The following is a 26,610-nucleotide window of genomic DNA, read 5'->3' on the forward strand; positions in this document are numbered from 1 at the left end:
GTAGTAGTCATCTTTGTACCAGAAGTAATTTTTGGACATTGCAAAATCTATACAATCTATAATAAATTTCTTCTGCTCTCTCACATGTACTAAACTTATACAAAAGCCCAATTTATTGCATCAATTCCCTTCTGATGTGGTATTGTTGTATAAAGTGAAGCGACATTGATGGTGGCCATTAATGTATCGTTGTTTCCTTTCAATTGGTTAAGGATATTCAAAACGTCTTTACTATCCTTAAGAAAGGCCAGTGTCTGTCCTACCAATGGTTGCAAATGAAGGTCAATAAATTCTCCTAGTCTGGCAACTAAGGAGTCGATGCCACTGACTATCGGTCTCCCAGGTGGCTTTTCTAAATTTTTATGAATTTTGGGCAAAAAATACATGACGGGTACCTGGCAGAGTGAAGGAATTAAATAATCCTTCTCTTTTTTGGTTAGAAGATCTTTCTTAAAACCTTTTATTTACCAATGTTTCCAATTCTTTTTTTAAAACATTAGTTGGGTTTCCTTTTAGTTTTTTGTAAGCATCTTTAGTACGTAAAATATTATCCATTCCTTGTTCATAATAATCTTTATTAATAATCACCACCCCTCCTCCTTTTATAAGCTGGTCTAACAACCACTTCCTTTCTCTGTTCAAGGGATTCAATGCCCTGGTTTATAAAGTCCTTATTTTTCGCATATTTAAATTGGAGGGATCTAACATCCTCCTCAACTAGGTTTTTAAAAACCTCCACAAAATGGTTAGAGCTAATCTTTGGATTAAAAACAGACCTATTTCTCAATGTGGTCTGGATGTAGGTTCTAGTTTTTAAAGGTTCTTTTAATGGAGGGGGTTTTGTGATTCCTGAATAATATTTTTTTATATTTAATTTTCTAATAAACTTCTGTACAGTAATACCTTGGTTTACAAGTAACTTGGTTTGAGAGCGTTTTGCAAGACAAGCAAACATTTCTGAAAAATTTCGCTTTGATATACAAGCAAATGTCTTGCAAGAAGAGCAAAATTTTGTAGAAAAGCGCCACCCGAATAAGGCTGTAGCAGTGCGAGCGATGAGTCTGTTTAACGACAATGCAATGTCACATTGGACAGATTCCTTGTTAAGGTTTCACGAAATGAAAAAGATTCCATGAGTCAAGAGATAGCAGTGATTCCGTTAGTGATAGTGAAAGTTGTCCTACACAATAATCGCCTCTCTTGTCCCTCTCACACCGGCCACAAAAGGTACCGGTAATTGGTTTATTTTTCTTTATATTTTATACGTTATTATATTACAGTACAGTATTGTAATAATATATGAATATTTTTGGGATGTGGAACGAATCATCTGAATTTCCATTATTTCCTATGGGGAAACTCGCTTTGATATACAAGCGCTTTGGATTACAAGCATGCTTCCGGAACGAATTATGCTCGTAAACCAAGGTATTACTGTATATCAATATAGGTATCAAACTTATTTAAATTATTAATTGGGGCAAATTTTAAGCCAAGGTTGAGAACTTTCTCCTCATCTGGTGTCAAAGTCACAGAGCTAAGATTAAAGGAGAACTATGGGATTAAGGCTTTTCCCCATAGTTCTGCTTAGGGTAACGGGAGCACACAAACTAGCGTCCTCCCGTCACCCTAGGCTCAGTATACCGCAAGCTGTAGCTCGCGGTATACTGAGACGCCGCAGTATACCGCGAGCTACTGCTCACGGTATACTGAGACGCCGCAGCTGAAGCGGATCCCGACAATTGTGCCGGGATCCGCCCAGCTGCGTGACTGACAGCTGGCTCTGCCTATCTAGAGGCAGAGCCAGCTGTGCCCGCCCCCTCCACGTCCGTTCCGCCAGTTTAGCACTGGCGGAGGGAGGAATCCAGCCCCTCCCCTGTCACGGCAGAGAGCCGTGACAGGATCGAGAGGTGAGCGAATGCCGGTATCTGTTCGCTCACCTCCCGATCTACTGAGCCGACCTGTGACAGTCTTATTGTCACAGGTAGGCTAGAACTATGAGGTGAGTGAAAAGCACTCACCTCATAGTTCTCCTTTTAAAGATACCCTTTCTTAAAACCTTCTGTCCCTTCTGTAACTGTATCCTCCTCCCCCCTCTACACCTTCTTCTCCTCCCCTTAGGTCCTTGAATATACCCCTTTGTTGCTGAAGGTGCTCCCTCCAATTTCTCTGTCCCCCATTCCCTGCATTCTGGGGTTTCCCTGTTCTAAAGGGCCTCGTTGTCTGTATCCCATATTTTGATGGTGTTCCGTAAAACCCCTATGGGATCCTCATCTTGGGGGGTAATTCCTGTGGGGATTCCCCAAAAAATGCTGGTTAGATGGATTAGTCCAGGGAGAACCTTTTTGATAGGTAGGTAAAATTTTAACAGTATTATCAGGATCATCCTGAGTCAAAAGGTGGTGAAACCTTTGTGATAATGGTATACCTGAACCAAATTTGGATGCATTTTTCCTTAGGTTAGTAGTAGTCGGAGGCAGGTTAATCTCCATATCCCTATTCCTTTTCCTATTACCATTATGAATGGGTTTCCATGGAGGGTCCTTCTCTACGTTTCCTCCTTCATCATTAATCTCCTGTTCATTAAGACTAATGTCACAACTAATGATGTATACTTTCCCATGTTTAAAATCTGACATGTCTCTTATATATTTCCGATGTTTCCTATTTTTAATCTCTACGTCCCTTTTTTTGTGGAAAGTTTTCTATATCCTTCATATTATTTATAAATTCTTTTGAATCATTAATTTATTTTGATGTTATGGGGAGGTTATATAGCGCTGCACAATTATTTTAACACAACTGAGAGGTATACAATGAAATAAAGAGGATTCTCATAAGATTGACATAGGAATACAATTCATATAAACACTTAGTACATGAAATGAGTTTGTGCATCCAGTATAATTGTATGGTCACATTTTGTATTCTGCAGATGCTGGAAGAGATGATGCGACAGGTGGATTATGATGGCAATGGAACCGTGTCCTATGAGGAATGGCTTAAGGGAGGGCTCACCACAGTGCCCCTACTGGTGCTGCTTGGAATGGAAGTTGTAAGTAGATAGCTGGTTACTGAACCCTAAGGGCTTTTGTACAAGGCCACCTCTGGCTGTACAGCATAAAATCTGGCATATTTCCGCCACCAGGGAGCCCCAGGTTCGTTGTACGGTAGCTGTCTACAAGCTACAACAACCTTAAAAGCATGTTTTTTTAAATCTGGTGCTGTTAAGATACAATTTTATACACTGTTTCATTTTACACAGAATATTAAAGATGATGGTCAACATTTGTGGCGTCTCAAACATTTTAACCGACCTGTGTACTGTAATGTGTGTGAAGCATTGCTGTTTGGTGTCAGGAAACAAGGCCTGTGCTGCACATGTAAGTAGACAGAAAAAAACAGGATTGTATCTATATAAAGATAACATATAACAACTAGCCAGAAAAAGGAAGAATGTCACTGCTCTGCACTTGTTCAGGCTTCCCAGTCCAGGCATGTTGCGGACTAAGAGCCCATACACGCTCTGTATATCTCAATACTGCGTAATGAAAGAGGTGCACACTGCTGACATTATTCAGCTCTGACATGCATACTGCTGCCACGCCTTCAGATTACCAACCTCTGATGCATTTTACTCTCATGGGCTTAGTCATAGAGATAAGGGTGAAGCCCATCAGTAGCAGGCTGTCAAAAGGCAGGTATTGCAGTGTACTTGATCTCATCACTGTGTTGCTTCTCCTTTCACTGTCCAGTCGCAGGTTGGGGGCAGGTCCAGGATGACCTGGACTTAGTGGGAGGGGATTGAAAAATACTGGACATCAAACTGAGGATAGACTGAGTAATAGGAAATAATATTCTGGAGGAAAACTCTGGATTAAATGTGAATATTGTAGCAAAAGCTGCTTTAGTTATTTTATCTTGTTATTTTGGGCTAAAGTTCTTTAAGTAATGTACCTTTTTATTTCACAGTCTGTAAGTTTACTGTGCATGAACGCTGTGCTCGCAAAGCACCAAATACCTGCATCAGCACATACGCCAAGTCCCGTAAAGATGCAAGTGTAAGTGCAGCTCATTCATACTTTTATCCTCATGATATGCATGCTTTATTACATGTTGTGAACATTGCCTGTACTCACTATGTACTGTAATTCTCCTTATACCGCTTCAGGGACAGACTCACATATGGGTTAAAGGTGGATGTGAGGCCAGCAAGTGTGAACGATGTCAGAAAAAGATAAAAAGTTTCCAGAGTCTTACTGGCCAACGCTGTGTCTGGTGTCATGTCAAGGTGAGGACACTAGCTTATCAAAACACATACAGTGGATCTGCAGTATTAATAAAAACATTGCAAAGTGTTAATGCAGTCTTAAAAGAAACCCATGATTAAAGCCCTGAAAACTAAGCCAGACATGTATTCACAACACATACCTACCATACATACAAACAGTGATGTACATTCCTAGTGTGGCACCAGGCCCCATCCTCTCCTACATCTCACACCTCATTATTGGTCAGTGAGACTGCCCATGATAGTGATGGATCAGAAGTGAGGTGCATGAGGTAGGAGGCATTGGAAAAAAGTTGTGACTCAAGGAACTACAGTTGCTATTTGCATGAAAGGGCTCCATAGGCTTCACGATTCCTGGAGAGCTCTTTAAAGAGGCACTGAGCTCTGAATGCTGTGCCCAATAAAGACAGGTGGGAAGACTAGACAAGTGACAAATAATAAAGACAAGTGGAAAGCTAGTCAGCAAGATTTCCTGTTGTCTCCCTGAAGCTGATCTTTCCCCATTACTGACTTACCATGCCTTGTTCTGTGCTGTGTCACTGTGTGGAGGTGGCCATCTTGGTAGAGTCAGGGATTTGCTTCCTCATATTAGAGCCTCCAGCAAGCAGAACAGTAAGCAGTAATGCTATGGGTCGTACATTACAGATATACCACTATGAGACAGTGTATGCATAGGAATGCCTAGACACATGCCAGGAAATGTACTGCTATTTTCCCAGGAGACATTCCAGACAAAAGCCATATTTTCAGGGTACTGCTTAGGGACACTTATCATTTCTAAATGTTCCTAAGGCATAAAAAATTAACTTTTTGAGGTCATGCTCACTTGAACACTTCATGATTTTTAAATCTTCCACCCCAGCATGTTCTCCTTGGCACCATCTAGTAGTCGGAATTCTGTGCAAACAGCATTCGGCCAGCATATGTTGGCGCAGATGATTTATAAATTATCCCCTAAGTCAGGGGTGGGCAACTCTGGCCCTCCAGCTGTTGTGGAATTCCAAGTCCCATGAGGCATTGCAAGACTGACAGTTACAGGCATGACTCTCGGAGGCACAGGCATGTTGGGATTTGTAGTTAAAGCACAGCTGGACGGCAGAAGTTGCCCAACCCTGCCCTAAGTGTTTACTGCAGGTCTAAGAGCTTTAAAATGAACCTAGTTTTTATTTTTAATGTGTTGCTTTTCACAGTGATTGCATAAATACTTTACGTATTAGAAAATGTCATTGTGTCTGAGCAAAAGCCATAGGTTATTTCCCCAATAAAATAAAGATTTAGCTCAGCTGTGTGTTGCCTTTGGAAACAAAAACAACTCACACTTTGCATATATGCTAATTAATTAAGTAAAACTATCTCAATAATTGCTAAACTCAATACTCAAGAAATTCAATGCAATAAGTAATCAGACCCAAGGGTTTTTTTTTAAGATAACCTGCTGTTAGGCAAAAACAGAGGCTGTCATTGCTGACCTTTTGTGAAAAACACTAGTTGCGTGGCTGTTTCTTGCACTAATGCCATCTGAGACATTAGGGTTGATTTACTTAAAGGAGAACTATGGGGTTAGGGCTTTTCCCCATAGTTCTCCTTAGGGTAACGGGAGGACACAAACTAGCGTCCTCCCGTAATCCTAAGCTCAGTATACCGCGAGCTACAGCTCGCGGTATACTGAGACGCGGCAGCTGAAGCGTATCACAACAATTATGTCTGGATCCGCCCAGCTGCGTGAGTGACAGCTGGCTCTGCCTATCTAGAGGCAGATCCAGCTGTACCCGCCTTCTCCACGTCCGTTCCGCCAGTCAACGCTGGAGGATCGGAGCGGGGAGGGGGGGAATCCAGCCCCTCCCCTGTCACGGCAGAGGGCCGTGACAGGATCGAGAAGTGAGGGAACGCCGGTATGTGTTCGCTCACTTCCCGATCTACTGAGCCGACCTGTGACAGTCTCATTGTCACAGGTCGGCTAGAACTATGAGGTGAGTGAAAAGCACTCACCTCATAGTTCTCCTTTAAGGCAAATAGGCTGTTACATTGCAAAGGAATTTTCCCTTAGCTCAGTGAAAAAGATGAAGCTCCATTGACTTCCATCATCCAATCATGTGCAAGCAAAAATACTGTTTTTGTTATTCCTTGCACATGATTGGGTATTCTTTGCAAAGGGAATTTTCCACACAATCACAAATCTAAGGGGCAATTCCTTTGCCAATGTGCAAATTGCTTTGCAAAGTGAACAGCTTCTTTGCCTTTAAAGGCAGGGCAAGCAAAGGAACTAGTATTTGTGAAAGGAGAGGCCAGCAATGTAAGCCTTTAAACCAGAATACTGGTTAATAGTAAGCTAAGCAGCGCCCAATGCCAAATAGCACCTACAAAAGCAATTAAAAGTTTAGGATGCATAAACTACATTATAACACATATTGAAGTTTAGTGTTGATTGAAAGTAATCTGAGATTTGGAGAAGGCTTGGGTGTAAAACTAACTCAATAAAGTGGAAGGCAGGTCTCGCAATGAAATGTTTGAAAATCGCAAGTCACAACATGACTGTGGGGTTATTTACTTATTATATAACTGTGTCTATACAAAGGAAAAAGGGGATAGATGTTACATTAGAATAGAAATAGGTTCTTCACAGTAAGGCTGTTTAATAAGTGGCAGTAATAATGGCAAGAGGTTACAATAGAATAGTCAAGAACAGAATAAAAAAAAGCACTGGATGACAAAATTGAATCGATTTTATTAGAAAGGTTTATTTTGCCTTCCTTTGCCTAAGTTTTTTAGAGGGTGAATTTGATTGATATGTGTTCTTCTAAACTTGGTTAACTATGGCACCATGTAACTCTTAAATTGTGGCTTGTAACTGAATGATTATTGAATTTCAAGGTAAGTACAGATATAGATTAATATATGGACATTTAGATTTAAGATAGCAATTATGAACATGCACTTTACATTAATAGCCATAGATGGATCCCACAATATGCCTTGCTTTTAATGTGTGTAATATATTATAGTTGAAGGTGAGATTGAAATGTAGATCAATCATTGGTGTACGTGTTTAATGTGCTGACCCATATCGACTTAAGTATAGGTAATCCATATGATGCCCTTACTATCAGAGAATGAATGCACTCACTTAGTATAACTATTAAACAATAGTGGAGCATAACTAAACTCTCTAGCACATCAAGCAGCCCTAACAAACATTGTGTTTGAGTAAATCTTATTTTTAGTAATATTTTTGTATCAGATAGTCCAGCTCTCATTTTAGCTGTTAATTATTCCTGCTTTGTAACAGTATTATGCAGCTTACACAACACTAACTGTCTTATGAAAGAGATGAAAGGTATGCCTTGACATTCTTTCCTGATAGCTTGCGTAATTGGCAGATCACCTTGTTGCTATTTTCAGATTGTCTATCAAAGGTAAAAGTTACTTACATAAGCATACAATTAAAAACAGTAAGCTACAAGGTAATGAGGGGAACAGTCTGGAGAATTGCACAATAGGCATAAAATAAATTTCTTTGCTTTATACATTGCATTGCAATATACATTTCTTTGCTAGGGACAAGGTAGATGGAAAACCTGTTACATAGTGCTAAAAGTATAACTAATTGTTTACAGTGCCGCCTTTGTAAAAAACCCTTTAATTTACTTTAGGCTCATGATGAATGTGTTTCCATGTTGCCTCTGAAGTGTGATGGTGGCATCCTACGTGACCATATATTGCCTCCTTCTTCCATTTATCCAGTAATTCTGGTAGGTAAAACAAATGCTAGGGCATTTCATAAAGCATTGGAAAGTGAAATGACAACACAGAAGTGCATGACTTACACTACCCAATAATAAACCATCTATTACTGGTCTCGGCAAAAAAATTTAATCTGTTATGCTATGTAAATATGTTAGGATTGTCTGCATGCTGTTCAACGTTGACATAATTTGCATCACCTTATTAAATTAACCTGCACACATTAGTCATTGTCACTGTGACATCAATGTTATAGGCCTCTTATTGCCAGTGCTTTTCTCAAAGAATCTTTTTTTTCTCATTTGTTTTCTTAAATTTTTTTATACTGTCTCTGTGTGCATAGAACTGTATATGTATCAAGAATAGTGGAAAGTAACAAGTGAGGTTTTGAATCCAACTGTAGGTGTCTATGGAAACATGTCATAATTTAGCTGTCATTTATGTAATGCTGGTTAGAAATTGCAAATACATGCACCATTTCATTTCCTTTCCTCCATTTTTTTTACGCAAAAGTTATGTGCACTTTGTTCAGTCACATATATTTTCATTCACATGTAATTTCTTTCTGTTTTCTTCTCCTTCATATTCAGGAACGACAGAACAGTCAGAAGAACCTTATAGGTTCTTCAGACGAAACATCACAGACATTCAGCGCTGCAGAGGGACAAGCACTTCGAGTGAGAACCACCTTTAATCTAACTATTATATACATTATACCTTAGTGCACCATTACATTATCCGTCCAACAATATGCTTTACATGTTAACATCTGTTACTCACACGGAGTGAGGCAAAGACTAGTGTGCACAGTGCAGTAATGTTATAGTCACCAATCGAAATTCATTTATCCTGAGTATTTGTCCTGAGTAATTAATCCTATGAATTGGAGAGGTTTACTTGCCAGATTCCTTCACCCCCCGAAACATGCACTCCTCAGACTACTAATTTCAATGGAAGGTATGCGCACAAATTTTCAAAGGCCTTGCATTGAAATTATTAGAATGTTTGATGTGGATATGCATGGGGAAAAAATGGGATATTGGGAAGATTTTAAGAAGAGGTTGTACATTGTCAGACAGGTCTCAACACTAAAGCTCTAAGGTCTAGCTAATTATATAACCTATTGGGGGAATGGTCACCATGTAAAGGGGGGCAGGCTATGCTGTGTCAGTGCCTACCTTGACCATCAAACCATCATGACTTACCTTTGAAGCACAGGGAGGAAAGATCTCATTGTGCCAAAAGAGTGCAGCTTATTTATGTTCCTGAATTGCACCTGCTTTAAATCCAACCAGCTTTAAATCACAAAACCGCTAACCAGATCCATGAAATCTACCACCATCTCTTTCTTTTAAAACCATTAAGATGCTGGGGATAGGTTGCTTTGATCCATTAGATAGTTAATGCAGTCAAAAGCTTGTTTGAAGTAAATTAAATATTCTTGAAAGGTATATATGGTATATATGGCCAGCATAAACATAACTAGACATTGCTAGACAATGCAATGAAATTGCATTGGGGTTATGTGTTCAGTTTAGATGTAGTTGCTTAAATGTGTTTAGAGTTCTTCTTTTAATGTTTCTCAGCAGCTATGCAGTACCAAGTTCTAAATGTCCCATAAGCAAAACTTTGTGCCGAGGTTATTTAATATATTTAGATACAGCAAAACAATTTATATTATTACGTTTACAATGTATGTTATTAGGGGTTGTTCACACCGAATGCAGTGCGTTCCAGAACGGTAGCTGCGCACTCAAATCCCTCTCAAAGCTTTCCCCTGCATTCTGGGACGGGAGGGGGCGTGGCGGTGCATTGAATTCAATGGCCACGCTTCCCCTTGACAGAAAACCTTTGGCTACTGTGTTTCATATATAGTATGACACTTCATCACTATTACAGTAAAAAGGCCAGGGGCTCTGCTTTACTCTCTGTGTGTGTTTATAAAGTACATGTGTATGCCTGGGTTTGTGGATTCCTGTTCTGGTGCATGTTCCATTGTATTTGCAGATAGTCCCAATGCTAGATACACACCCACTACTTGTCTTTGTCAACCCAAAGAGTGGAGGAAAGCAGGGGGAAAGGTGAGTCATCATACTGGTAAGATGTAGTCTGCTGTGAGAAATTATTTCATCTGACAAATGGTGCACTTTTCAGTTGTTGAAGTACTTAAGTACCTAACAGACAATTTAGGCCATATATTATAAGCAAATGACAACAATGACATCATATAACAGCCAGTCTGTAATATTTTGTAGTATTCTTCCAGTATATAAAAGTAGACATGGGCCTTTTTTTATGTCAGAGTGTGAAGAGACTCTCCATGCTCAGCTGCCACTCTCTTGCTTAATTGGAGCCATTGGAAAAAAAACATGCTTGTGATTATGAGGTCAAATGTGACCTCCTCCCCTTTCTCCCAGGATGCAGTACTCAGGCATGAGCGGCCAATCACCAGGCCCAGGGAGTGAGCACTAACACATAGCTTACATATGCTTACATATGGGGTTTGGATTCCTGGCTTTAAAAGAGATTGAAGAGGGGGAACTCAGAAAAGGTGAGTATTGGTGGGTGGAGGTTTGTTCTTTCAAAGGCTCTTTTGCTTTGCCCATTCAGAGTTTCTGTAAAGCAGACCTATATTGTGTTCTGCTCCAGCACTGTTACGTCTTCGAGCTCCCTTGCTGGTGCCAACATCTTCTCCTGGCTTCTTCCATGTTGGGGATCCTCAGCCATTTTGATTGTCTGGGCTGGGATGACAGAACTTAATTTATCCTTTAGCATCCATCCCAGTATTATCCTTTAGCATCCATCCCAGTATTAAGGCACACAGAAATGTACACTTACCTGCAAATGTGCAGCTCAGTGTAAATTCTGCAGAAGCTTGTGAACAGGCAGGGAAGAATGATTTATTTCAGAGGAGACATTGTATGTCACTACTTCAGCAAAAAAGACAGGTTTTTACTTTTACCATTAGGTTCTGCTTTAACTCTTGAAAGGACAATGACTGAGTAGTGTGTGAATGTATGTACTTTTAAATGAGGTTGACAGTATATATTAACCCTTAAGCTGGCCATACACCAGTGGAATTTTGTTTTAAAAAAATTTGCTGTTAGAAAGTTTGTTTGATTTCTAATTGTTGATGAAGTCAAATGAAACATCAAATCGACGAAAGAAATCAAAGGAGCAGGATAGAAAATGTTCCTCAAAGCAATGAAATTCTAACAGTGAATGTGGTTTACATTTTAGAAACTCAATTCCTAACCCCTCCATTCCAACTCCTAAAATTAAATGTTAAAAACAAATGAAATTTTCAATGACATTCGTCAAATCTCTGATGGCATTATTACATGTTCTGATGAGTTTTTTTCATATGAAGGTTTGAAAATCAACCAGTGCATGGCCAGCTTAACTTGACATTGTATAGTAAACCACTTCCTTACAGCACGTATACACTTTTCTGGCTATAGACATGCAATAACCTGTAACAGATATTTTGTTATTGTATTTTCTTTTGCCTACCTTACTATAATCCCTATAGTGCTCTCTGCTGTTTTGGGATGCAAGCCCTTGCTTGTAGGACATCATTTCCCTTTAGAACAAGATTGAAGAGGGGGAATTTCTAAACATGTTGCGCGACAATTTCATGGACCAGATGGTGGAGACACAAGCTTTTATATTGCAGCTTTGTATGACAAGTTTACATGCTGGCATACTTCTTTATTGTTCACTTTCAATCATTATCTGTAGAGTTCTTCGCAAGTTCCAGTATCTATTGAACCCCCGTCAAGTTTATAACCTAGTGAAGGTCGGTCCAGCACCTGGGTAAGAACATTTGAGTAAAGGAACAAAGTAATGTCCAACAAATGTTGGTCCGTTTTCTATGATAACCACTTTTCCTTACTTCTTATTTATCACTAGGCTCAACTTTTTCCGGGATGCTCCCATCTACCGGGTTTTGGTGTGTGGTGGGGATGGCACAGTCGGATGGATTTTGGATGCCATTGGTAATAACTTTTAATAATTTGTAATCCAAAGGCTTGAATGAAATTGGTGGCTGAGGCCAAGTTTGAAGTGATTACAGCCATATTCACATAATTATTGTTCTTACTGATTGGCAGATTGTATTTAGCATTGATGTATATTACAGTTAATATGTACTTAAAAGGGATGTACTGCATAGTGTTGTTATGCATAATTATTTACGTATTATGCCTAGGAATAAAATATAAAACATTTCAAACTATTATCAATATTTAGTGTTCTGCCATAGGCTGCTTTTTCTGCTCTCTGCTTGTTTTGTTTGAATAATTAAGCCTGCTGTTTATAGGACTAAATCATTTTAGTGATGTATACCTTATTGAAGTTTCAGCCAGCCAAATTGTGCCTCAAATCAGGCTGCATCTACTGTGCTGTCTCCTTAGCTAATCCATAGTGCTCTGACTATCCTATACCATTTTAGTTTTTTTTTTATCTTTAAGCTACTTTTTGTGTATGAGATAATAATATCAGGTTTTTTTTGTATCTGACAAACATTTTCCCAAGGTAGCTGCATAAACATTGCAATCTGATTATGCAATCTGCTTTACTTAGTTCATGGGCCTGCCTGATTGGATCTAAATGGTATTTTTTTAGGTACGCCCTCAAGCTACACTTGTATGTAAATGATTGTGCAATTTAGATTGTAACATTTGGCTAGCTTAGGATCTGTTTCAGAGAAGCAAGTATAGGCTATCCTATTTTGTGTACACATTAATTGAACTAAAGCATTCTCCCTCCATTCAGAAATGTATTTGAATATTCCTCCATATTTTTCTTCAAAATATATTGTTTGGATAAACACAGAGAGTTGGAGAGGATGTTTATAGAATGTATTTAGAGTATCCTATTTTCCCTAAATATGGTCTTCCCCATTACATAATATATATAATAATGTATGTATGTATGTATGTGTGTGTGTACAGGGTGATTTAGCATATTTATTTCTAGTGTGTATGAGACAGGTGGTGTGATATAGCTTAATTCTGGATTGTGTAAATATAAAGATTATTAATACTGACTTTTTTACTCTTTAACGTTTTCACTTTTTCCTAGATAAAGCCAATCTTCCCGAAAGGCCTCCTGTAGCTGTCTTGCCATTGGGTACTGGGAATGACCTAGCACGATGTCTAAGATGGGGAGGAGGTGAGTCCTGTATATTGTGCCATGTGCTGCATGCATAACAATCCAGCCACTTGCCCTTGTGGACGAGAGATTAGATTTGTGATGAATTCAGGTACACATGGCACATGCTATATTCTCTAAATGATTTCATCTAGCATTTATTGCATGGAGTTACCAGCATGTGACAATATACTTATGTCCTTTTGTTTATTTACAGAATAGATTTGGTTTAGTTAAATGCAATAGCTTTAGTATGGGTTCCCACAACATTAAATATGCCTACAGGATTGTGTTATCAATTCTTCCTTTGGGAATGTCAAGTACACTTTAATAAAGTAAAAAGTTAAATAATGTGCCTAGATTTGATTAGCAACCATTGTACAGTCCAATTGAAAATCAGGATATTGTTTTAAAATGCAGTTGAAGAGGAGCTGTTAAAATCAATAAATATACAAAATGACTACTCCTATCAATTTACTCTGCAATTGAAGGGTAACGTACTAGCAGCTCAGGACTTAATACCCTCAAAAATATTGCGTTTGTGCTACCTTATTGACCACGTAAAGTACATCTAAATCCAAGTACAAAAAATTAATAAATTGCAGCTTACCATTCTGGTGTCTTTTTTTTTTCTTTCACCTGGTGATTCTGTTATTAATGCATTAAAACCTCTTTCACATGGGCACCTGTCGGTTTCGTTCAGCAGGGGATTTGTGCAGGGATCCCATGTTGATTGGAGCAGTACAAAACAGATGTCATTATTATGACATTTGTGTTTGTCCAGTTTTTTTCCTCCATCTTACGATGGAGGTAAAAACTGATCGTACCGGAACCAATGTTAGGTCTATGGGGAGTCTAATGTAAGTGGACATGTGTCCATTTACATCAAAGTACCCGCTTCCCATCACAATCAGTACCATTTTGTTCTCTGGACCTGGAAGGAGTCGGAGACAATCAGATGTAAACGGACCCATGCCCATTTATATCTGCCTGCCCATAGACTAACATTGGGTTTAAATCAAACCTGCCTGAAAAACTGAGAGACGGACCTGATCACACCATTCTTTTGAAAGGGGCCTTAGTAATAACAATTATAGCTTACAATGGTGTATTTAATAGACCAAAAGGGAGCAGAAAAGAGAAGTATATCGTTAAGGTTCACCTACACATCTTTAATAGAGGTTTTTTCTCAGTATGGCAGATCTAGGACAGTACAGGAGTTTTGTATATTTGTAAGATTTGTTAAGGTCCTAATAGAAAAACAAAGTTGAAAATATGTAGAAAAAGAATATACTTGTCAGTCTCCTGCATGTGAAATATGATGAATTGGGGAGTATTACTACAGCAAAGACTTGAGTTTGTAAGCTGAATGGGAAAGTATGGTATGCTAAATGAGCAGTTTGCCATTAAACACACAGTTCATGGCTTCATTATTTACAGGGTATGATGGAGAAAATCTAGTTAAAGTTTTAAAGGACATTGAAAGCAGTACAATTCTTTTAATGGACCGATGGAACATTGAGGTCACACCTGAGAATCCTAACGAAAAAGGAGATCCTGTCCCATATGAGATAATCAACAACTACTTTTCCATTGGAGTGGTATGAATTATATTACCTTTCTTTTTACAGTACAATATTTAACCATTAACATAAAATGGAGCGCTCTATAGAGCGTAGTCATGGCCAAAAATATTGGCACCCCTGCATTTCTGCCAGATAATGCACCACTTTGTGTAGAAATTGTAATTACAAATATTTAGGCATTCTCATGTTTATTTCTTTTGTTTGTATTGGTATGGCACAAAAAAAGTAGAGAGAGAAAAAAGCCAAATCCGACACATTCCACACAAAACTCAAAAAATGGACTGGACAAAATCACTGGCACCCTCAATTAATAATTGATAGAACAGCCCTTGAAAAAAAATAACTGAAATCAATGGCTTCCTGTAACCATCAATGAGTTTCTTATACCTCTCTACAGGAATTTTGGACCAGTATTCTTTCGCCAACTGCTTCTGTATATTCCATTTGTCTTCTATAGAACGTAAATGTGGAAGAAATGCTGACTTTGCTGGCTCCAATTATTTGTTGTAGTTTAGAATCTTATTGCCTTTAGTGGATCTCCAAGTCAAAGCTATTACAAAACAAAAGAAGGGTAACTGCACGAGTAGCTTTGAAGCAAATGTTTTGTCTAATTTTTCGAAAGCGGTGCCTGACCGTAATTGATAACCATTCAGCATTAGTGGGTGAGTGGAGGGGTATAAATGAAGAGAAGATGCACCTTCTATGGCTACAGATAAATGGGAAGAAGTCATAACCACATACTTTCATACACTAGGCTTCTTGCAAGATAAGATGACCCATCTTAAACGTATAAAAATGAATAAATGAATTGTACTACGCCACCATTTTATAAAATGGGAACACTAATGACCTTCGCTTTGAATACAAATCCCAATAGGGTACCTTCATAATCCATGTTAGGAGCTGTCCTAAAGTTAGATTAATTTGATCACACATAACTCAATCTATATTGGACACAATTGCATTATCTAATTTTTTTTTTAATTTTTATTGCTGTCTAACGCAGTAGCAAAAGAGAAAAATGATTAGCAACGAATGCTTCAAGCACACCCATTTAGCCAGTATTTTTTCATATCGGAGCAGTTTGTAGAAAAACTTCCGGCTCACACTTTGGAGACAAACACAAGCTTTGAAAATAGTTAGACTCCATTCTCAAAACAAGACTCTCATTAAAAATAGAAACAAACATCTGACTATGCTTTGACATTACTAAAAATTATCTAATTATTTTAACCCCCTCCCCCAGCTTGCCTAAGAAATATTAATACATAATTATTATTACTACTACGCATGCAAACTGATTGCAAGGAAATAAATGTGATCATATCCAATTTCTTTAATGGCTTGACATTGATACAGCAGAATTCACTTTTATATTACATAGCAAATGCAATAAAATAAATTGTTAAATAAGAAATCATCTCTAATATTTTCTTTGTTAATCTCTAATAAAATATAATTACTACACAAGCAATTAATCAGCTTTATAGAAACCTTTAACCTTCAGAAAGTGCTTATAATGTTTCCATTCTGCAGGATGCCTCCATTGCACATCGTTTCCATGTTATGAGGGAGAAATATCCTGAGAAGTTTAACAGCAGGTAAATATGGGGTACTGGTGGGGGAGGGGGTGCCAAAGATGTATCTTGTAATTGAGAACAACCCGAATCCCCTCAGATGGAAGCAAATTGCTCCACCCTCCATAGTGCAATAGTTTGTTTCAAAAATCAAGAACTCAATTCAAGAACTTAAAACTATGGAGGACCCAACCTCTGCCCTAAAAAAAAACAAGATGAGAAATTACAATGCACCTGGTTTTACTGGTTGGAGTTCACCCATGTAGAGGATTGCAGTTCTCTTGTCTCCGTAAAAAAATGTCCCACCTTATACTATGATCAGGCCACCACACCCTTTCTGCTACACTGTTGGGGAAACTTGGGGTGGCGTGAGTCCGCGTGACACCATTGAGGTGCACACTGTGCGTCCTCCTTCCACCCCCCTTATTCCCTTCCTTATCCTAACACCACCACCCCCGCCTTTTATTTCCTTCCTTTCTCTTTTCTTCTTCTCCCCTTTCCTAAAATTAAAACCCTCACGCAGCATAGTGCCACCAAACCCTCTGTTTCCTTTGCCAGACAACTTTAACAATATTACAACCTTACAAGTTTGTTCAGTGTTCTGTACCTTGTTCTGATATGAGTTTACCCAGTGTGCCTTTTATATGTTTTATGCCTGATGCGTTTCTCTTAAGTAAAGAAGTCATAGAAAGAAAAAACTACCTGTGTCGCTGTATTGCCATATTTTAAAATCTAAATAGAAATATAATAAACAAAAATAAAATAAATGAATGGCCAGTGAGCATATTTTATTTTCTGTTGGTAGGATGAAGAATAAACTCTGGTATTTTGAGTTTGCAACGTCAGAAACGGTTTTCTCTACATGTAAGAAGTTGAGAGATGATGTAACAATAGAGGTAATTGTTTATAGTAATGTCTACCAGAAGCAATCCCCTGTACCTGCATCAGTAGTGATTACTGTAAGATCTGGTCATTTACAATCACTTTCACCTGCTGATGGCTCTCTGCATTGGTTTCCATCTGGCATTCTTTCCAGGGGTCATAAGTGGGTGCCTCTATGCTGATTCTGGACCTTTAATATACAGCCGCTGCACCTTGCTGGAGGTTTTAAAACCACAACTTACGTTTAGAATGGTGCTTTAGTACTTTGTTCCGCTTATGCTCAGACCCCTCATGTATCCTGTTCCAGGCTATACCATGTCTAGCCTTGTTGTTTGTGATGCCTAGATTGCATTCTCTCATTTCTCAGCCTGCAGTTATGGTATTTCATTTGTTCTATGTTGTGCCTTTCTGCTTTGCTCTCTGTTACCCAGTTTCCAGAGCGTTTTCCCATGCACCTTTGTTATTCATTACATGTATGTATGATTGTCACAATATAGTCTGTTCATATTTAGTTTATATCTCATTGTGGTTACTCACCTGGTTTCTTCGTCCCTAAAAGCATTCCCTTTTTGGGGATTCTTACATAATGAAAGACTATAAATGGAAGATAAATGCCAGATGGAAACCAATGCATTGTACCACTAGCAGGAAAAACAGTATTTGTCTGTTAAAACTATTGCTTGTATTATATTGTTTATCTCATACTTATTTTTGTATCTGTTTAAGTGTTGTGGCTCCCCCTTGGATCTCAGTTCTGTGTCCCTAGAAGGCATTGCTGTCATTAACATTCCCAGCATGCATGGTGGCTCCAATCTGTGGGGAGAGACCAGGAAACCTTTGGGAGAAGCTCGAAATGCTTCCTGTCAGAACTTACCAGAGGCCATTATTGATCCCGAGGCCTTAAAGTCATGTGTTCAAGGTGAGACGGAAAAATAGGTACAAGGGCATGGGAGGGGATAAATATGTTGCCCTCTCTAATTTTGTACTTGGTAAGCATGTATTAGGATGTTTTTAACCTGTTTGAGAGAATCTTCTACAACAGCGGTCTTGAATATGGCAAGGCCGTCTAAATGATTGGAATTTTTTAAAAATCAGTGTTTCTGATTAAAAATAGGGAGACATGTGGGTGGACTTAAAAGAAGAAAGCCAGAGGTTGCCATTAATCTCCTTCTGAACATGCTTGTCTCCTGGTTGGCATGCTGACCCTGTTCCTTCATTACGTTTGAGTCACTGACCTTGAACAAGTGTGCAGATGAGGACTTGTGACTACACTCTGACTTTCCTGACCTGCACAAAACATTTAAGTTTGTGACTTCAAAGAAGTATTCATGTCAGTGTGTCAGCATAACAGCTAGGAAACTAGCATTTTCAGAACGAGGTCTGCAATGATGTTAGACCACATACAGTATATGAAGTCCATTATGTGGACTATGTTAGGATATATTCATGTGGAACTGAAGTTTGAATAAAACTGAAGCTTGACTCTGAACTTGTATGGCTGTCACATCCTTAGTTAGACCAGGGTATAATATTGCTAATTTACCATTCTCCTTTTTCTTTTTTTTCATTTCCACAGACCTTAGTGATAAGAGGCTAGAAGTAGTGGGGCTTGAGAGTGCCATTGAGATGGGACAAATTTACACTGGACTGAAAAGCGCAAGAAAACGGCTGGCCAAATGCTCAGAGCTTATTATTCGGTGAGTTTTAAAATAGTTAGAATGTATATTGTTCTTAAAGTGACATTAAACCCTCAGATTTTTTAACATAAACCAATACTGTAATGTGCGAATTACTGTAATCCATGATTGTTTCCCTTCTCTCTGCTGCTCTTCCTTTTAAATCCATGTTACATGTGTAGGCAATTTAATATAACATGACAGCGACAACACTGGCAATCAGCCATTAGATGGTCCTTCTGAGTATATATGGTAATCTAAAGGGGTACATTGGAGAGACACCTCTGCTTATTAAAGGGACTTTATTTTTATTTACAGTGTCTGTTGCACTTTCTCTGGTTAGTCCAATTGTTTCCTCTCTACACCCTTTCTGCAACCCCAAATGTTCTTACTGTGCTGCTTCTTATGTTCTAACTTTTTTAAGCCCACTTGGTAGGACTTTTTACTGTACATTCATGTTAGGTCCTATAGGATATGTCTTTGTCATATCCCCTTCGCACACCGTTCCGATGTACCCCAAAATCCAACGGGTGCTGAAACAACTGGTGGATGGCGCCACAATGTACGACCTAGGAGATATGTTGTCCGCACACCATTCTGCTTCGGAATGTCCTTTCTATTTGTATTCCTTTAGCATGACATGTGAATGCATTGCGTGATGGACTACAATCTCATGATTAGTTTACTAATTTGTATTGAGATTGTAGTCCATCGTGGGAGCGAGCTTGGAGCATTGGCTACAACACACACAGGGACCATGGGGAACAAAAGTAGCCACCCTCCAGAAGGAAGGACAGTGTCAGCACCAATTCAGAGATGACTTGAAGATCTACAGCCGAGTGATACACAAATAAGATACATTTCTGTTAATAGTGAAGGTACTTGAATGTATTTTTAAAATGTAATCCCTGAGCTTAGTGTCACTTTAAAGTATATGGGTGGCCAAACCTATTGAGCCCAACTCTCCAATACATACTCTTTTTCCCATGCTATGTTTCCTTCAAAGTTCTACAAGTACTAATATATAATGACCCTTCTGGAAATAAAGCCAGATCCAAGACGCCTGTAATGGGCTGACAACACTGCCACTGCCTTTTAGTTAGAAGATATTGTGATTTTCATTTTGGGGTAATCATCTGGGGCCAAATATTGCATTTTTTTTACTAATTCCTAATTAAACCCTAGTAGAAAGAAAAATAAAAAAATGTTTGGCTCCACATGAAAGCCTGATTTGTCCTGAAAAAAGGGTGTGTTAAGGATGTGTTAAAAGGATATATTAATATAGGCTACAAAAGCTTATAGTTAAAGGATAAGGAACTGACACATCTCCAGAAGAAAAGCACATTGGGGGGAATTTATCAAAACTGGAGCAGACAAAATATGGAGCAGATTTGCATGGCAACCAATCAGCTTCTCTTTCATTTTCAAATCTTACCTGAGCAAACTGAAGAACAATGCTGATTGGCTGCCATGGGCAACTGCTCCAGATTCTGTCTGCTCCAGTTTTGATACATTCCCCCCAATGTATGTATTTGTAATCTTGTAATTTGTGTTACAAACCAGCAAATTGGCATCGTGTTCCCTGTATTAAATAGCTTCTTTGTAAAAATTGAACAAATAAATGATTCAAGCACAATATACAGATTAGCTGGGCCAGCATTTTATAAACTTTTTTTATTTTTATTTGCAGAACCACAAAGCCACTTCCAATGCAGATTGATGGGGAACCCTGGATGCAGCCTCCTTGCACGGTAATAATGCATTACTGCCTTTAGAAACCATAGGAAGGAAATAGTTCTGAAGCTGTTACAGTTCCCCAAAATTCAGGTCTGGAGTTTTATAGACCTGCTTTAGTATAATTTTCCTAGAAGCCTATTGTACCATCATTATGCATGACTCATTCATGTGTATTCAGAAGAGCAGTGCTAGAAGCAATGAGAATGTAACTGTAACCCAAGGCAACTATCATAACTCATTATAACTGATTTGACCACAGACACTTCAATCAAATTGCTTTAAATTACTGCACTGTTGATAGATTTATTTTTGCACTGCTTGCTTGAGAATGACCTCAAAGCAAAGCTAATCAGCCTTCCATTCAAAGCACAAATACTGTCATATCCTTCACCATTTGATTTATAGATGTGAAGTGGCCCTGAATGTTGCTCATTGAGTGATCACAATGTTCTGTCTTTCAGATTAAGATCACACACAAGAATCAGGCTCCAATGTTGCTGGCACCTCCACCACGCTCCTCAAGCTTTTTCTCCCTTAAGTAATATCCAGGATGAACATTCCTATCTTGATGACGATAACCTCTTCTACCATCAGAAGTCAATAGACTATCAGCATAACCCTTTCCCTTCCTATCTCCCTTGCTCTACACATAGTAGGACATGTGTCTATTATATAAGCAGAGTGCCAGTTTCCTGTTCTATGAAAGCCTTATATGCTGTTATATAATATTGGCAATAGAAGACATGTTATCCTTAGAGGCCTGTAAAATATTCTCTCTGCACATGTACGCTTTGCTCTTAAAATCTGTTGTACAGATAATCGTTTTACTATAGCGCCTATAGTAATAGAAGAATATATTTTCCAAATTTTATTTCATTTTGTGCCACTTCCACCGCCAAAAAAAATCCTTTTCGGATTGTAATTTTCATGTTTACAGAATCCAGCATCTTTAAATATGTGTTAGAAGATTGGATTAGCACAAAAGACTTGTCTATGACCTGAGAATGCTCAGAATGGGACAGCCTGACACCCTATAGACCTAATCTAAAGCTGCCAAGTCATGCTTGTGCCTGATTTTAGCTGTACAAGATGGTACACAAGTTGCTTTGCCCTATTTTCTATAGGTGCAGTATACAATACAACAGCTCATGCAGATTGTGACTCTTGACCTTGTTTTTGCAGTTAACATGGGTACGATTAACATAGGAAACCCGATCACACTGTACTGTTTTTATTTATGTATTTTGTTTATTTTTTTTAATTTATAAAGCATATATCGGGAATGATTATAAATAGTGGCTGAGATTACTCTGATTTAGGGTATAATTTAAATAAATATATAAAATCTTTGCTGTTAATAGACAGTGCTTCACAGGTGAGACATAGAATGTGTGTTTGTTATTATCTTACCTCTTAACTGAATGATGTTAAAGTTACCCTGAACGATGGACGAAGTCATTGCTAATGTGTTTTAAAAGGTGCAGAATGTACCATGTACCATGTGGCACCTAAAAGGCCTCAGCGATGGACAATGTAATTGCCAATGTGTTTAAAAGGTGCTGGGTGTGCCATGTGGTGTCTGAAAGACCTGAACGATGGACAAGGTCATTGCCAACATGTCTTTAAAAGGTGCAGAATGTGCCATGTGGTACCTGAAAGATCTTCTAAACCATGGAGGCTGCCAAGTCATGCTTGTGCCTGATTTAGCTGTACAAGATGGTACACAAGTTGCTTTGCCCTATTTTCTATAGGTGCAGTATACAATACAACAGCTCATGCAGATTGTGACTCTTGACCTTGTTTTTGCAGTTAACATGGGTACGATTAACATACCTGAAAGATCTTCTAAACCATGGACAAAGTCATTGCCAACATGTCTTTAAGAGGTGCAGAATGTGCCATCTGGTACCTGAAAGGCCTGAACCATGGACAAGGTCATTGCCAACATGTCTTTAAGAGGTGCAGAATGTGCCATCTGGTACCTGAAAGGCCTGAACCATGGACAAGGTCATTGCCAACATGTCTTTGCAGAATGTGCCATGTGGTACCTGTTCCAGGTTCAGAAAGACAGATTTGGAGCCTGCAGCTTTCCAAGCTATTCTATTTTTTGTATAGAGTGGGGAAAGGTTAGAAGCGCCGTCAGGTTGTTTGCTGTGTGTCCCAGCTGCGCGGACCTTTCCCTCACTTCCTGTATAAAGTGACACTAGTCACTGGGACAGGAAGTAAAGGTAGCACAGTGACACAGAAAGCCATAAAAACCTAAGAGGCTCTAACCATTATCCACAAACCGTTTTCACTGATGACTTTGTCCCTTTTATGGGATATTTTTACTTTTTGTCCTACAGTATATGACACCAGAACAAAAAGGTGAGGGGAAATCTTTCCAACATAGAAAATAGTAAGTCCCTCTGCTCCTCCTCACAGCGCTCCTGGCCCAAGTACTTGTAGTGGTGCTCGCAGTGACAATCACGGATGGCACCGTGCAACAAACAGTGGAAAGCAGAAATCACCAGCACTCAATAAATATCTTTGATGTCCATTTAATCGGACCAATCGTCAATTGTCATGTACAAAATAGCGACGTTTTGGGACTGCACAGGATCCCTTCATCAGGGCGACAATGTAACAAGTCAGTGTATATCAGTACAGCTACTTATATACCCCTTCAAGAGAGTTTTGTAACCTCCCCATGACGTCATCATGGCGGGAAAAACGCAATGTTTAAAAATGTACACATCAATATGAAGTGCTCAATACAAAATACTATATCAAAAGAAACCGACATATATTGAATAAATAGAAGCAACAATACCAGATCGTGAGGCAGATTCATTTGTGACGGTGTGTGCAGCGTTGCATGGCAGAGGTAGCATACATAGCTAAAGTAAATAAAACGAGACCAGAACTATGTAGCAAGTCTATGGTTTCTGTAGTGACATTATGAGGTGAGACACATACAGATCTATGTCTCCACCCAGAGGCCATGGGGCGCATATGCAGTCTTCACTTCGCCTGTCTCCCCAGAGATGGGAAAAACGAGCACCTACACAAAGTTAATGTTTAGTATACCGAAAAAAAAGAATTTATATATCAGCCTCAAAAATAAGCACCTCCCACATCACAATCGATAATGCCAGACGATCAGGATATTTTTTAAACATATATAGAAAAAGAGAAGGGAGTAGGGTTGCCACCTTTCTTCAAGCGAAACCCGAACACTCTAGCCATGTGCGGACATTTCCTTGGGAGAAAGAGTGGTGGCTTATTCATAAGTAAATATCACAGTTGAGACTATTTTTAGTGGGTTGCCAGCAGCCCCTATCTTAATTTTGGTTGCCCCTGTCTGCCTGACATCTCGTGTCCGGGTTTCTGCTGCCATGGAACCCGGACACAGCATTCAAAACCCTGACTGTCCGGATGAATCCTGGACAGGTGGCAACCCTAGACGGGAGGGAGGGAAGATAAGGGAAGGGCAGGGGGGAGAGGAAAGGAAATGGGTGACAAACAGGAAAAACAACATAGAACCTCAGGGTTTTACTGATGTGTGTCTAACACTAACTTGTTTTAGCCCAAACGATACAATGTTCTACTTTCAAATCTGTAGCAAGAAACGTATATAGGCAACCACTTCTAAACTCCATTGCTTGAAATGCTAGTTGCATGGCTGCTTCTGACCGATACTTTCTCACTCACCTAGAACAAATATGCTGCCAAGAAAGTGAAATCTGCATATTTGTTCTGTGGTCAGTGGGTCAAAATGCATTGCTGCCATTAGATCAGCTTGTTGGCCAGGCAACTAGCATTTTCTGATGGAGAGGTCAGCAGTGGCATGTATCCCTCTGCCTATAGCAGGAGTGCATGTTCCTCTGAAGGAGAAGACCTTTGCAAAAATGTCTGGACATGTTTGTTCTAGTGTTGCAGGCAATTGGCAGTGACTCCAGGTGCCCTCTCCCCTCCTCACATTGATAATATTGTTTGTTATACATTATGGGATGATTTTCAGTCCTGTGGAAAGCTGTGATTTCGGTCTGATATCTGCTACAAAACTGTCCATTTGAAGCCTCATCTGACCAAACTCATCAGAGTATCCATATTGGTAAAGATTACACCCACTTCTCACAAGTTCTGCCCACTTTTAGGGCACATGCGCATCAGATCTGTTGTGATCAGTTTTTCAACAGATGCTAATGGAAGGGCACCAAAAAAATGAATGGATGTGATTGGGGATTGTTATCACTGCTCGGCTCCATTGCGTTACGTTGCGCTGAAAAAGTATAACATGCACTACTTTTGTTCAGCACAATGTAACGCAATGAATCCAGTGTGAACTAGCCCCATTCACACCCATTCATTTTACAGTGCCCTCTCCATAGCATCTGTTGAAAAACTGATTGCAATACGACAGATCAAAAATCGGAAGGTACCATTTCAAGTCAATGAACCTTCCATTGACTTGCGATTTCCTTCTGGTTGTGGTGGGAATATACCCTCAGACCATTCAAAACCTACACCTACTGAAATTTGGATTGCTTATTACCTGACTGGTCAGTGTGACGATAACAGGTATTGAATATGTTGTCTGGAATCTCTTTAACCAAATATATGGTTAGCCAAAGATTTCTTCTGCAGTTACTGCGAGAAGCCATGATTAACAGGTTGTGGGCATATTATTGTTTAAAACACAGAAGCTGAAGATAAGTGCAACACTTCTTGGATGCAGACGCCTCCTCAAACAGGCGAGAGAGCTGTTGTACAGCTGACTACATACTTAAGTAGCTTGTTTAAGTTATGGGGAGTGTTCGGTATGAGTAATATAAATACAGTATATGACTGTGCCCAGTCAGTCTGATCATGCACTATGCCCACAATTGTGTTAGTGGTAAATGTTTCTCTAGGACCAAGTATCACCTCTGTCATTTGTGCAGTCTTCTGCTACTTCCTCTGCCTATATCCTCCTCAGACTTTCCTAATGTTTATCACCTCTAGAATTAGGAGTTGATGTCCATGTTGTTCACCACTGACCATATCTTTCTGTAAGATAATGAGGTTAGTGTTCAGCAGTTCCAATTGCATACTTTCCTGGTTTCATAACCTTGCTGTAAGCTCAGATCCACCCAAATAGTTAAATACACAAAGGGGAATGTTTTTATCTCCCAAAACCCATGTGTATTTCTGTCCAGCCAGCGCTGATAACACCGCCAGAAAGCACCACAGTTGGCATCCTCACTTTTCTCTACTGCAGTTAAGGAAAACAACTTGATCACCTCCTTGCCCCAACCCTGTGATTGGGCAAAAAAGACGAGATATGAGATTTATGCGGTTTCTAGGTAAAAATACATTTAGGGATTATTATGTTTTTTCCAATGCATACATAACTAGGTTGAATTGTGTCATATCTGTCTGGAGTTTAGCTTTAAAGAAACCCTGTCTTAATCTGGAACAAAAAAAAACCCACACTGCAGCTTTAGGTGCTTATACTCAACACCTGCAACAATTTTGTAGCTTTTCTTCTAGAGACAAAGCTTCTTGGTTAGATAGTGTGATGTGTTAGAATGTCAGTTTAACAGGTGCACCATTGCCTGGGAGAGCAGCGAAGATGCAGAGGAGAAGCTGAGCCCCTGTGTGCGTGGCAGAGGATCGGTACATATCAGTGTTATGTACCAATCCTCTGTGCAGGACAAACACTGGAGCGATCAGCTGATCACTCGTGTTTGTAAATAACTGGGGACACAATACTATGTGTCCCCAGTTATGAATGAACAGGAAGTGCTTTACATCACTTCCTGTTCATGAGTTTCTCAATGGGGAGTAGCACTATGCACAGAGGCTCCTCCCCAATCAGAAACAGGATAATCAAATAGTTTCTGAATGGGAAGCCTCTGCTTTCCATTCATTTAGAACAGAGGCTGCAGAACAAAAGATTGGAGGACTCAGTCTTCAATTTATTTTTCCATTTTAAGAAGGGA

General features: G+C 39.2%; 1 protein-coding gene across 3 annotated transcripts in view; it reads left to right on the top strand.

Moving 5' to 3' along the window:
- DGKA (diacylglycerol kinase alpha) overlaps positions 1-21,285 on the top strand; it is a 148,889-nt gene extending 127,604 nt beyond the window's left edge. For all 3 annotated transcript variants that reach the window (XM_018560793.1, XM_018560791.1, XM_018560790.1), the window contains 17 exons: positions 2,936-3,055; positions 3,266-3,383; positions 3,973-4,061; positions 4,172-4,291; positions 7,942-8,040; positions 8,623-8,709; positions 10,040-10,113; positions 11,774-11,848; positions 11,945-12,030; positions 13,118-13,207; positions 14,627-14,787; positions 16,309-16,373; positions 17,155-17,245; positions 17,958-18,150; positions 18,808-18,928; positions 20,598-20,658; positions 21,106-21,285. In XM_018560793.1, coding sequence (XP_018416295.1) covers positions 2,936-3,055; positions 3,266-3,383; positions 3,973-4,061; positions 4,172-4,291; positions 7,942-8,040; positions 8,623-8,709; positions 10,040-10,113; positions 11,774-11,848; positions 11,945-12,030; positions 13,118-13,207; positions 14,627-14,787; positions 16,309-16,373; positions 17,155-17,245; positions 17,958-18,150; positions 18,808-18,928; positions 20,598-20,658; positions 21,106-21,186 — 1,731 coding nt within the window. In that variant the 3' untranslated portion in view covers positions 21,187-21,285. The remainder of the gene's footprint in view (positions 1-2,935; positions 3,056-3,265; positions 3,384-3,972; positions 4,062-4,171; positions 4,292-7,941; positions 8,041-8,622; positions 8,710-10,039; positions 10,114-11,773; positions 11,849-11,944; positions 12,031-13,117; positions 13,208-14,626; positions 14,788-16,308; positions 16,374-17,154; positions 17,246-17,957; positions 18,151-18,807; positions 18,929-20,597; positions 20,659-21,105) is intronic.
- Positions 21,286-26,610: the final 5,325 nt, after the last annotated feature.

This window comes from Nanorana parkeri, unplaced genomic scaffold, assembly GCF_000935625.1.
Source record: "Nanorana parkeri isolate BGI_ZX_2015 unplaced genomic scaffold, ASM93562v1 scaffold478, whole genome shotgun sequence".
NCBI classification, from domain to species: domain Eukaryota; kingdom Metazoa; phylum Chordata; class Amphibia; order Anura; family Dicroglossidae; genus Nanorana; species Nanorana parkeri.